The sequence below is a fragment of the Scatophagus argus genome, chromosome 21 (assembly GCF_020382885.2).
Source record: "Scatophagus argus isolate fScaArg1 chromosome 21, fScaArg1.pri, whole genome shotgun sequence".
Taxonomy (NCBI): Eukaryota; Metazoa; Chordata; class Actinopteri; family Scatophagidae; genus Scatophagus; species Scatophagus argus.
Genome location: NC_058513.1, coordinates 18,754,056 through 18,767,421, shown reverse-complemented (window position 1 = coordinate 18,767,421; position 13,366 = coordinate 18,754,056). Strand labels below are relative to the sequence as shown.

At 41.5% G+C, this 13,366-nt stretch overlaps 1 protein-coding gene across 2 annotated transcripts; it reads left to right on the top strand.

Annotated features, from left to right (window-relative positions):
- The first annotated feature begins 641 nt into the window (after positions 1-641).
- On the top strand, positions 642-4,564 carry LOC124053029 (stonustoxin subunit beta-like). Of its 2 annotated transcripts, XM_046377942.1 has the most exons (4): positions 642-1,298; positions 1,557-1,656; positions 1,820-3,283; positions 3,398-4,563. In XM_046377942.1, the coding sequence occupies exons 2-4, from the start codon at positions 1,566-1,568 to the stop codon at positions 3,946-3,948; spliced, it is 2,106 nt and encodes a 701-aa protein (XP_046233898.1). In that variant the 5' UTR covers positions 642-1,298; positions 1,557-1,565; the 3' UTR covers positions 3,949-4,563. The 2 variants fall into 2 exon arrangements, with proteins under 2 accessions (XP_046233898.1, XP_046233899.1); XM_046377943.1 differs by lacking the exon at positions 642-1,298 and having other exon boundaries at positions 1,403-1,656; positions 3,398-4,564.
- Positions 4,565-13,366: the final 8,802 nt, after the last annotated feature.

The following is a 13,366-nucleotide window of genomic DNA, read 5'->3' as shown; positions in this document are numbered from 1 at the left end:
CACAACAACAGCGTTAAGATGAGTAAACAAATACCAGAATAAATGGCAAAAAAAACGTGTAAACACAGTGTCCAGTTTTCCATAACTTCTTATGAGAAGCAGTTGAGTTGATGCTCTTCATTTAATCCTCCGGGATGAATGTTGTGGAAGTAAGAAACCTTTTTTGACTGATGACGCCTTGTGATTGTTTTGATACCACAGAACTCACGGTTAGCCTCCTAGCCACTTCGACCTTCTGACTGCAGTCTTGTCAATGTCTGCCACATTGGGAACAACAATGTTTTCCGTCTATTCTGTTCAACACTGGTTAAAGTTTGGTGTTGTATTCCTTGTCTCTCAGTCTCTTTCCTGTGGACTTCTCTATTCAAATTTCCATTGTCCTCAGTGAGCACCATACAGTCCAGAAATGATAATCTATTTTCTTTAGGATCCTCCCTGGTGTGTTCAGTGAAATCTACCTCTCGGGTTGTGATTTTGACCAAGGTGTTGTCCACATATCTAAACCAGTGGCGAGGAGTTGTTCCTCTGAAGGAGCTCAGCGCCTTGCTTTCAAATTCCACTTAGAGGTTAGGTATGATGCGTGCACCCATGGCACATCTATGCTTTTGTTTGTATAAACCTCCATTGTACACCCAAGATGACAATGCCACACCAGGAGAAACAGATTAGAATTCAGTAATATACAAATAAGATGATGATTTACGTTTTGCTGAGACAAAGAAAATACTATTAAGAGGCAACATTTTCCTCTGAGGAAACACTGTACAACTTCACTCAGTGTTGAACAGTTGATTTTCAGTGTCCACTTCCACTTGGATAACTGTGTGAGTGGAAATGAAGCTTGTGCACATACATACATGTGTTTATGGAGGGGGGGGCAAACACAATCCATGAGAACCTGTGAGACAAAAAAGCACAAAGCTGGAATGTGTTCAAATCTCGAATTAAAATTCCAGTCTGTGTGTCTTCATTTTCTACGCATGTCAAGCATTTAGAGCAATTCCATGACCAAACCTGTCAAACGTGCAAAACCACTTTGTGGTTTCAGAATGTTGGAACGTATTCAAACCTCTAATTAAAATTCCAGTCTAAGCATCTAGAGCAAACTAACAAGTTGGAGTCAGATAGTTTTCATAACTGGAAGCATTTTAAGGGAGGAGACAGTGGAAGAGAGTGTCTGACAGGGTATAAATACTCTCACAGCATCAGGGATCATCACACTGGCAGCTCCAGTTGGAAGCCAAGAAGAAGAAGGAGACTCGCACACAACTCAGCTCATCAGCTCACACCTTCACCAGGTGAGGACAAAGTGGGTGGACAGAAACTGAGGGTGACAAAAATGCATTTATGTTTAGACTTTCACTGAACTCCAGTTTGTGTAAAGCCATCACTGTCAGACTAATCTCTATAGAGGAAAATACTGCATGTGTAAGTACAGTGAACTGTCAGCCTTCCTGGTTTTTGTTTTTATCATCCTTCCTGTTGAGGAAACTTGATTCCCAGTGTTAGGGACGACAGTGTAAATGAAGCACTGAAGTCTGTGTGGTCACTTACAGGTTGGAGAAATGGCCTCTGATAACATGAAGGTTGTTGCCCTGGGTCAACCTTTCACCCTAGGAATGCTCTATGATGCTCGGAAAAATGAGCTTCTGCCAGGTAAGCCTGAAAACTTCATATCAAACAAAAAATCATGCAATTAAGATATTAATCACTGGCAGGATACAGAAATTGCATGCAAAATTTATAAGATTATGATTAGTATTTGTGACTTTATGTTCATAACATTATTCCTCTGGTGTCTGGTGTCCATTTTCTATAGGTTTGAAGTTGTGGGATGATGCAACTATACACATGAATATCACTGAAATACCTAAACCTTTCAGTGAATTTGAAATTACCGCATCTGACACCATTGAATCCAGGTCTTCTATGCTGCAAGTTGATGCTTCTCTCAAGGCCAGTTTCCTTGGGGGACTGGTTGAAGTTGGAGGATCTGCCAAGTATCTGAATGATAAGAAACAATTCAAAAATCAGAGCAGAGTGACGTGTCAGTACAAAGCTACCACCAACTTCAAGGAGTTGTCAGTGTTAGACCTTGAAAACCTGAACGACCAGCAGGTAGATGTTATTGAGAAGGGCTCAGCAACTCATGTAGTCACAGGCATCCTGTATGGGGCAAATGCTTTCTTTGTGTTTGACAGTGAAAAGGTAGATGCCAGCAGCGTTCAGGACATCCAGGGCAGCATGGAAGCTGTGATAAAGAAGATGCCCTCATTTAGTATTGATGGCAGAGTTGACATCAAGCTGACAGAAGAAGAAAAAGCTCTGACCAACAAATTCTCCTGCAAATTCTATGGAGATTTCATTCTTGAAAGCAACCCTGCAACATTTACAGATGCAGTGAAGACCTACGTAGAACTTCCAAAGCTACTGGGAGGGAATGGAGAGAACAGTGTTCCACTGGAGGTCTGGCTGATGCCAATAAACGTTTTTCACTCTAAAGCAGCTGGGCTGGTGAGTGGGATCAGCGTTGGACTGGTGAGTAAGGCACAGGATGCTCTGCAGGAATTAAGAGAAATCAGAATGAGGTGCAATGATTCTCTGGTTGACAAAGTGGTGCAGAATTTTCCACAGATTCAAGCTGAGTTAACCAGATTCCAACAGTTGTGTGAGTACTATGAGTCCAACCTCAAGCAGACCATGGCAGAGAAATTCCCCCTCATCCGTGAAGGTAAAGAAGATGAGAGCTCAGTAAACCAACTCCTTGAAGACAGACAGAAGTCACCATTCAGCTATAAAAATCTAGACAAGTGGCTGGATCAGAAAGAGAGAGAAATCAACATCATCAAGTCCTGTGTAGATACCTTGGATGGAATGAAGATTGTCCAAAGTCAGTCAGAGCTGGACAGAGAGGTTCTTGTCGCAGGTGTAGAGGAGGCCCTGTGCTTTGTTTTCACTTCCCTGGAGACTCCTGACCCTGGTCTTGATGTGATGGCAGCCTTCTTGGAGTCACGTGAAGCAGAGAGTACCAGTGAAGACCTGTGGTACTACTCAGATGAGGTGATAACCAAACTGAGGGGAAAAGCCAAAGATGTCAGGGATCTTGCCAAAGGACTGAAGGGCAGCAGCCGATTTCTTTTCCTGATAGGAGCCATTGATAACAACAAACACAAAGGAGCAACCATCTACCATTACAGAAATGGCATCCTGGTCACTGATGACTTTTCAAAGCCCGACCTTCCTCCTGTGAAGAGCATCACTGACAGTAAAGATTTGATTTGGTGTAAGTAATTGAAATGCTTTGAGTAAAAACTATCCTGTATAATTTCCTCTCCTCCAGAAACCTGTTTGACCATCACAACGATTGATAGCACATTTTGTTTCCTCTCTCCATCAGATGCCACTGATCTCACCCTGGATCCAGACACTGCATACAACAAACTCATTCTGTCTCAAGAAAACAAAAAGATATCCTTTGGAAACTGGCAGTCGTATCCTGATGTCCCAGAGAGGTTTAATGAACTTCCTCAAGTGTTGTGCAAAGAGGGGTTAACTGGGCGCCATTACTGGGAGGTGGAGTGGAGCAATACTTCTAATGATTCTGTGTATGTATTGTTTGGGTACAAGGGAGTTGATAGAAAAGGAAAAGGTAAAGGGGCCGAACTTGGAAATAATGATATATCATGGGTTTTTGGCAAAAGATCAGATGAAAACACACTTAAGACCTTTCATAATGATAAGGAAATAAAATTACCTATTCCCTCTGGAGGCTTCAATAGAGTTGGGGTGTTCCTGGACTGCCCTGGTGGCACTATGTCCTTCTACAAAGTCTCCTCTAACAGACTGAGTCACCTCCACACCTACAGCGCCACATTCACTGAGCCTGTTTACCCAGGCCTGTGGGCTGCACGCGACAACAACTATGCAGGCTTTTGTTCATTTGCATAAGAACAATGACAAGGATTTGTTAGATCCTTGGTCTGTTATATGCGCTTACATTTAAAGTTAAAGAAAATGTAACACCTCAATTTCAGCCTGAACATGTACCACCTACTAATTAGTAAAAATGCATTCAAATCCAGAGGGAATAATAGGATAATTAATGGTGTCATAAAGTGACTCTAACTGTCATTTTCTGTGTTTGAGTGCGTGTTGGTTTTAATACTTTTTCCTCAAACCCACTTTTGCTTCACAGCTTCACAGTCAGTTTGAACTTCTCTTGTTCTCTTGACATCAGTTATTTTTTAATGGTAATTTTCTGTCGTAATGAAGTTTCTATCAATACATCGCAGCTATGTCTGGTTGAATTTATATTAATTAAGTTGGGGCATAAGATTTTCTTCATGTTTGTTCCTCAGTGTGCAGTACTATAAAAAGTTATCTTTTTCTAATACAAGTGGAATCTTTTTATTTTTCTCAGGTGTGAAGCTGAAGTGTGACATTAGGTTAATAATTTACTGTTCTTAGCAGTGAACCACTGCTCACAGCATTTTGTCAGATGTTAAACACACTGCTGATGTGTTGGATATGTTCACTGTTCTCTTGAGCAGAATATTCAATAAAGTGGAGACCTCAGCTTACCACTGTGTGCTACGTCCCTATTTCCTGTTGATTTAAAAGCTGATTGTACCAAAGGTTTAAAGCTCAATCTTTTATGAAACTTCAGCATCTTTCAGTGCCTGGAATACTAAGTGAACATAAATCCTCAGAGGACATGAAGTGACTTTCTCTCTTCACTGTGTAGATAGATAAGGTAAGACTTTAGGTAAGACTTTATTGTCACTGTAGTTTTACAAAGAAATTTGTATCATAAGAACACAGAGGACAATAATACTTGTTAAGTCGCTACATTTTTAACAATACTTTTATCAGCTTTTCCAAAGTTCCACAACAACAACGTTAATACAACATTAACCACCAAACACATAAAAACAAGGACAATTGAGATCAACAAACTAAAACCGGAGGCGACAGGAAAGATTCACTGACTGGAAAGGCAGGTAAATCGCAGGTTACAAGAGCTCATAATGAAGAAACTCCTTAAAATAATGGAAGAAATCAGAAATCAGGTCCAGGTTAGTTGAAACAAGGCTACCAGACTTCGTAGAACTGATCTGCTTTGGTAAGTCAGATAGTTGCAAGATATTCCAAAGGAACCACCTCAAATACAATTTTATATCATCCTTTAACAGAAAGGCCCTTATCACTAGTTCACTTTAATAACCTAATTTTCTCGCAGTAAAAGTAAGAACTTTTTGCTGGCTTCAGCAGTTCTATTACTGTTTAGGACAGCCAAAATCAAAGACACTTGGTCCATTTCTAAATGTTCAATACTTTCTTCCCATTTCACATAATATTTCAGACCAATACATCTGTAACTTAGAATATGGCCAGGCCTCACTCCAAATATCCTCCCATGTCTTACAGTTTCTGCTCCCACATGCCCTTAATCCTCTGTGACTTAGCTGGAGACATGCTGCAGTGAGCTAACAGACACCTTTCTTCTTGCTGAAGAAGTATTTTCTCAGTAGCAGATATTTTGGGGTGATTTGTAAGGGCTGTCTTAGTGACATAATGCCTCCTTTGTAATAAATTATTCAAAAGTAACTCTTTCAGTTTGTTAACATCTTTGTTGTCCAATTGCTGGGGGGACAGGATTAAAAATTCTTAGCATAAATTGAATGTAGAAGTTCATTTGTGTCTCCTCTAAAGATGCCGGACTGACTTCTATACACTGCACTAGGCAGCTGACATTTTCAGTGTGGCATATTATTAGATATGGCTTCAAGCTGCTGATTTGTTGGAGTTCATCTTATATCAGGAAAGCAGTTCAACTAACCTAATGAGAACTGGTACTGATATCTCAAGGTCAGATAAAAACACTAGCATGTCATCGGCATACAAAGGTATTTCATGATATACCTCTCATCCTGCGTTGAGTGTGTCCTTCTAATGGCTCAATCAGGGTCTAAATAGTTAGGAGAGGTGACAGAGAATAGCCCTGTATTACTCCAAGCTTTAAAAAGTACTTTGATTTTAATCCATCAGTGATAAATGCACCCTAGGAGTTTTTATATGACTTTAACCAATTTCACATGATCACAACCAAGAGCAAATTTCAAAGCAATTTTCAGTCTACATTCAGAAGGACTATTTGTCTATAAAATGAACAAGACTCAGGATATTTTCCTTTTTTAATATAAGTGATATGGTAGCTCCCTTGAGAGTCTGCTGCAATTCTGCTGTAGAAACAAATAAGATCTCGTAAGATCTGAGCTCAGTTTAACATCAGTATGAGCACTGCACTGACATTCATTTGTCTGAAACAACAATCTCTTGAGAAAATGAGACTTGACTAGTTTCTGAACAAGCCTGCATGGTGCATTACTAGTAGAGCAGTGGCTCGTGGTGCTACAGAGAGGGCTCACCAAAACAGCCAGAGGCCCATACTACACCTGGTACTTGTTATTTCCACATGTTGTAAAATGTCACACACACACACAGGCCAGTTGGAAGCAGTGAAAACGTCTTCAAGTATTTGCACCACAAGTTCCAGCATTTTGAGTGATTTTTAAATAATTGCTAAAAGCACCAACAGGTCCTGATTTTCATGATCTGAATTTACTGTTCACAAGTACAGCACGACATTAAGCACATTTCTAAAATGGAGCAGAATACATTGACAGTACATGTTGTGTTTGCACAAAACCAAGACACATTTAAATATATTTGTTTAAATGTATTACATTTCCTATTTTTGTGACAACGAGGGGAGGTCAGTCGGCCTTTAGCTTTTTTTAAGAAATAAAATTGGTACATCTTCAGCTTTCTAGTGAGAACAGTCTTGGTCAAGACATTTGTGTACATATCCATTCATATTCCTTGGAAAGAGTGAGGTATTCTCACTTTCAATTTATGTCTGCTATTAGGCACACTCAAAGCAAATTAGAAAAATGTTAGTACTCAAAGAATTTATTATGTTCATGTTTGTTTAATGATTGATTGGATTTGTGTTTTGATGGACATGGTTGGTCCAAGTTAATTCAAAACACTGATTCTGACACTGTGGCTTTTGTGCAAACTCCACACCGACTGGATGTAGAAAACCCAAGGAGGAAGCCGATAGAAGCTTAAAGAATTTAAACAGACACATGCAGGAATAGATATACAGATGTAAATATTCCTGCATATTTACAAGTGTTTCACATCCTTGATGTCAACGGTAAGTCATTTTGCATATACATGGATGTGTTTAGTTCAAGAGGAGGAGTGATGAACAAATGATGCTGTAATTCAAATGTGACAATAACTGTTACAATAAAATGTGCACTGAAGTGTTTTGTTTTTTGGCGAGGGTACTTAGTGAAGAAGCTGTTGGTCGGGAAAAAAAATGAATAAATGTGATTCGAGAGCTCTGAGTTGTGTGCGGCACCGAGGACGATCAGAGCGAGCAACACCAGCTGACTGGTGAAACTCACGAGAGAGACAAACCTGGTGAAACTTCTGATGCACACACACACACACACACTGAAGGACACACATAAAATTAAACACACACATAAGCTTGTGTGCATCACATTGAGAGAATGATGACTCCACTAAACAGAACATCCTGACCTTACATCCGCACCACCGCAGCACTCAGACAGCAAATCATCCACCAGCCAAAAACTTCAAGGTAAAAGAAAAGACAGCAGACAGACAGACAGACAGACATATTTGTACAGCTATACTTGTGAGGACCCTCTCTGACCCTACTTAACCTTAATCTGATTCTAACCTTGACCCTCAAACAGCCCTTTGAAGATCCAGCAGCAGCTATAATAAGTCACATTAAAGCCTTCATCTCAACTTCATTTAAAAAAAATCATTGAACCAGCAAACAAACATTCTCCAAATATTGATGTATTTCTTTTCAAGAAAAAAAAACTATATTAGGACTCAGCAATAGACTGACGGAGGCTTTTGCAGTGTATGCATTTCTGTGTTGCTGGACTGCATGTATTTCGTTTTAGTTCCAGTGATAAGTGTGCAAACAAAGGCTTACAAAATGTTTCATAAATTACAGATATTATGAAAATGTAATAAGCTACCAACACTGTTTGACACAAAATATGTTTGTGTGTATAAGTAATAGCCACCATATTTGCAGTTTAAGCTAAAATGAGCAAAACATCTTTAACAGTTAGTTTTAATAAAGAAAAATCTGCCAACCTTGATAACCAGAGCTCGTTAAAAAACACTCAGCAAAAACACAAACCACACTGGACTCCACACACAAATTAAAAAAGCTGTAATGAAAACTAACACAAGCTCTCAGCTGAATTCAAATAGAGCACAAAGTTTGAAAGTGGAGTAACAGTGAAGGACAAACCTGCAGTACGGCTACAGTTAGTGTCAAACCTGCTGGACGCTCGGCTCATATCTCACATGTTTGAAGGAGCCGTCAGTCAGGATTGGCAGCAAATGTTGCTGTGGTTTACTGTGGCAAAGCCTGCAAGTCAAGCTTTTCTCCTGCCGTCAATTTTAAACCCTTTAGCTACGTTCCCCCTGATCATCTGGGGTGTTTATGGTTGGTCTGGAATCAAAACACAGAAGTGACTGATAGTCACTGAAATTCACCCACATTACACATTACATAAGTGCAACTCCAACCTGTAGCTCACCTGTACAAGCCTGTCATCCTGTTATACAGACACTCTGAGGTACTTCACTCTCCTTCAGTCTGCTTGAATATACTTACTTTCTGATCATCAGTGCAATCATGTTTCCCGTGTTTACTCCATGTTCTTTGTGATTGAAATAAACACATGTATGCTTTACATTGAACAAGTAACTTAAACAAGAAGTAGAACGAGAGGGAAGGTTCATTTACACCATCTGATGGTTGCTGTGGGAGTCATTTAGGATCATGAAGGAGAGTTGCAGTCTGTTTGTCTGTTTGAATGTTTCCCACATGCATTGATGTGCTGAGTAGACTCTGCGTGTCTGGATGTTTGGATAAGATGAATTTCGTAGAGACTCCAGACTCCCTTAATAATACAAAACCAAGAGGCAACACTGACCAAGAATCACAAACAGTTTAGAGCAGTGTTTCACCTCATGTTTGGTTTGATCCAGTCAGATGTGATGTACAAGCTGAACTTCGTGCTCTGTCGGCTTGTGTTGCTCAGCAGTCAGTGAGCGTCTGTTAATGGCCGAGCAGAACAGCACTGGCCAGTCAATACTACAGACTGGATGAGACAGAGCCAGAATACTAAAACACGTCATCACAACCACACACGCTACTACTTTGAGGTGTTGGACTGAGGTTTGTGTCTGTACTGCTGAGACCACAGGAGAATCAGAAGGTATCACCGCGACACCACATCCTGAGAGGAACTCAACGAGACGCTTCAGCTCATCAGCTTCATGAGTGTGAGTGTAAAGCGTACAAAGAGGGTACGGCCAATTTGTGTGTGTGTGGGTGTGTGTTATAAACTCACAGCCTGTAAATACCTGAGCAAAGCAGCAGCAGAGGAGTTAAAAATCAATGTACTTGTTGATTGAGACAACACAAACATCTACTCGTGAGTAAAAAATTCATTTCAAGGCAGCAGGCCATGCCTAAAGCAAGTTTCAATGATTCATTTATTTTTATACTAATCCTACAGGAGGACTGACTGTGTGTGTGTGTGTGTGTGTGTGTGTGTGTGTGTGTGTGTGTGTTGCCTCCATCACGTCTCCTCTTCAGGATTATTGTAGCCTGCGGCAGCTTGAATAAGATGGGATAACACAAACTGCAGTTACATGTAGGAGCATGCAGTATATTTGAAACTGCATGCTGTGGATGCACTGGGCTGATTTAAAGCTTCAGGCTGACAACATTATATATTTTTATTATTTAAACAAACAAAAATCAATGTCTCTCTGTACTCTCTAACTTCCTCTACAGTATGTGGCCTGTGGGTCCACAGTCAAAATCTGTGGTTTCATTCGTAGAATAGCTCAGTAATTGGAAAAAGGACAAAAACTGTGAAAAAACCACACACCACCCGTCAAACCGGCTTGCCGTCTCGTCGCTGTGCGAATGTGAGCTGAGGTTTGAACTTCTCTCTCTTCTCTTTCATCCTGAGTACAACTATTTCACTTTCACCAGAAGAAAGCAGTACTTTTAAACAGTCACATGTGTTTATTGCTTGAGTGTCCACATACTTTTGACCTTACGGAGTAGTTGCAATGCACCTCACTGAGCCAGTGTATTTTGAACTTTTTTTGCCTGACCTCTCTGTGTTCTCCCACCTTACTCTTCTTCCAACACTCTCAAACTTTCCTCTCACTGCGACTGCGATGCTGCAAGCATCCAGTCAAAAAGTGCAAAACAAAGTTGCAGAATTCCCTCAACTCGTCTCGTGCTCCCCTTCTAGCTTCTTTATCTGTCTGTCTTTCTGTCAGTCTGTCACTGACCCCCCCCCCCCCCACACACACACACACACACATTTCTAAGCAGTGGACAGGAGGCAGGAACCAACTTTCCCCACACAAAACTCCATGGGGGACAGATTTCAGCATTGCATGTTAAATTATTGATGAAGCATCTCCCTCCTTCTTCTCATCTGTCCCCCGAGGCTTCATGCTGAGGGACGCTTAGAGAAAACAGAAATCTCTGAGGACTCCCTCTGCATCTCAACACACCGCAGCGTGACTGCAGACGACCAGCCGACTGCAGGTACAGGCTGATCTGGTCCTTACTGGACAACACACACACACAAATATACAGTATAGACTGTGGAGCAGTAATAAACTTTACGTGGTTCAACGATCTCTGAGGAGTTCATTTAAATCTTTCTGCAAATACTGACTGACATAAAAACACAAAACACACACACACATACATGACACTTACTGGTTGGACAGGATGAGCTGCAGTCTAACATTCCAACAGTGGCCCCTAGAGGCTACAAAGTTCATTGCACCTCACAATAAAAAGTGAGAACAAACTTACTGATGCTTCCTTCACAAAACCGTTCCAAATCAAACTCCATTTACTGGCTGTGTCTTCAGAGCGTCAGCCTCACTCTGCATCTCATGGAAGAGCACATACACCTGTAGAGCTCACAGCACTGAAGCATCAAGTCCAGTCTCGTCAAGTCCGTTTTAGTCCTATAAAACCCAGAATCACACATCACAGTCCCTCAGTGAGCTACAACAACCTCCTGATTGGTGACTCCTCTGATTGGTGACCTCAGAAGTGGCTTGATGAATCAGTCCCCAGTAAAGGTCCACTCGCAGGCTTTTCTAGCATTTTCATCCATCCATCCATTTTCTATACCGCTTATCCGTCAGGGTCGCAGGGGAGCTGGAGCCTATCCCAGCTGACTACGGGCGAGAGGCGGGGTTCACCCTGGACTGGTCGCCAGTCAATCGCAGGGCCTCTGGCATTTTCAATCAACTTCAAAATTATAGTCATAAAAGTGCTAAAAAGTTCTGCTGTATTGCTGTTTATTGCATTACAAAAATGCACTAAAGCATATACTGTACATGCGTGTGTGTGTGTGTGGGTGTGTGTGTGCGAGTTGCTTAGTTTTACAAGTGGAACAGCAGCTGGTTTCAGCCTTAGTCAAGTCAACTTTATTTCTTCAGCCCATTTTTACAAGCAGTTTGTCTCAAAGGGCTTAACATAACATCAGCAACATCCTCTGCCCTTCGACCCTCACATCGACTAAGGAAAAACTCCCAGAAAAACCTTTAACAGGAAACACTGGGAGAAACCTCAGGGTGAGCAACAGAGGAGGGATCCCTCACCCAGGACGGGCAGACGTGCAATGGATGTTGTACAGGCAGGAAAGCAATTTGCAACATGAGAAATGACATTACTAAAAAGATAAGCAAAACAAAATCTCAACTGTTTAGTTTCACTTTTTGCTACCATCTCAATATGATTTTAACATTTCACAAGTTATAGGAAATTTATAGTATTGAAAATTATAATGAACTGCTGTAACATTCATGTATTCTTTTTTGATGTGATGTTGAGAATCACTATCCTATCAGTTCGATTTCGGCCCGTAGGGAGAACCACCCCGCCCATAGTCGGTACATAGAGGAATGACAGGTAGATGTCAACAATACTACTAGTCCAGATATTAGGCAGATATTAACAGTTTACTGCCACAGAGGAGAACACACACACACACACACAGGGACCTGCACCATCTCCTTCCTCTGCTGGACCAGGTGAGGTCATCTGCCAAGTGAACACCGAGGAACTTGGCGCTCTTGGCGATCTCCACGGTGGAGCCATCAATGTTCAGCAGAGTGGTCACTCCAGTGTTGGGAAAGTTCACTTTCTACATGAACTAGTTCAAAGTTCAGTTCACAAATCTTAAAATGAACCACCAGTTCAGTTCATAGGTCATAATTCAAAGTTCTGAATTGAGTTCAGGGTTCCTAAAATGAACTGGTTCATAGTTCTTTCATTGTCTTCCATACGCTGCTGCGAGCTATGGTTTGTCAGCTTATTGCCACAGGCCGCAGAGAACCACAGACAGCAATTATTTTATCAGTTTTAACACTGAAACTACGTGTCACATTCATCTTCAAACGCCGTAGAGTCTGAGCGGTCCGAGCTCGCGCTGCCTTCCTCCACGCGCCGTATTTTGATGACGTATTTGTTAGTGCGACAGGTATGACAGCTGTTGCCAGGTTGGGTGGTTTTTCCGCTACATGTTAAGGACTGTTTACGGTGTGTTTAGCGTGGGTTTTCGCCCGGGAGGCTCTGTGGAAATCTGGCGCGCTCTTGAACGAAGTTACACCGTGAGAGAGCGCCGTTCTCAAACGCCAGAATGAACGCATTCAGAGTGGGTGCATCACCTCGCTGTGATGGAGAAACTGTTCAGTCTCTGCAATGTAAATGATGGAGCAGCAGGAGGGACTGGAGGAATCCTTTGGTCTATGAATAATGTAGGCTTTGGACGACGCTTTGACAGGATGTCAAAACATGTCATTCTGAATTCACCAAAAGTCGGACTGTGAAGAAACACCAGCTCTGTTCCCTCCACCACCACATCTAGGGCAGAGGAGCAGCTGTCAATCAACGCTTCTGTGCAGCGCAGTCAAGTCAGTCAACAAACCAGATGCTGCAGTCTGAAATCATCAGCAGACATGACCAAGAGCTGCTAGTTTCATTTACTAACGAAAGCATCTCGGTTACAATCCTGAACTCAGGTTAAAGACTGACCAACGTCTCACAGCCAGAAAGACAGACAGGAATACAGCAAAGATGTAAAGCTGGACTGAGGAGGACAAATCTAACCCTTAAAATCAAGTCAAATCAAACCAACAGCCCTTTGAAGTTATGAGGACCCACAACAATGTCCTCGCAAGG

Excerpts from the sequence above, each read along its gene's own strand:
- LOC124053029 (XM_046377943.1), top strand. The coding sequence starts at position 1,566 with ATGGCCTCTGATAACATGAAGGTTGTTGCCCTGGGTCAACCTTTCACC. Across the intron at positions 1,657-1,819 it reads GAAAAATGAGCTTCTGCCAG|GTTTGAAGTTGTGGGATGAT; the intron begins GTAAGCCTGAAA and ends CATTTTCTATAG. Across the intron at positions 3,284-3,397 it reads CAGTAAAGATTTGATTTGGT|ATGCCACTGATCTCACCCTG; the intron begins GTAAGTAATTGA and ends TCTCTCCATCAG.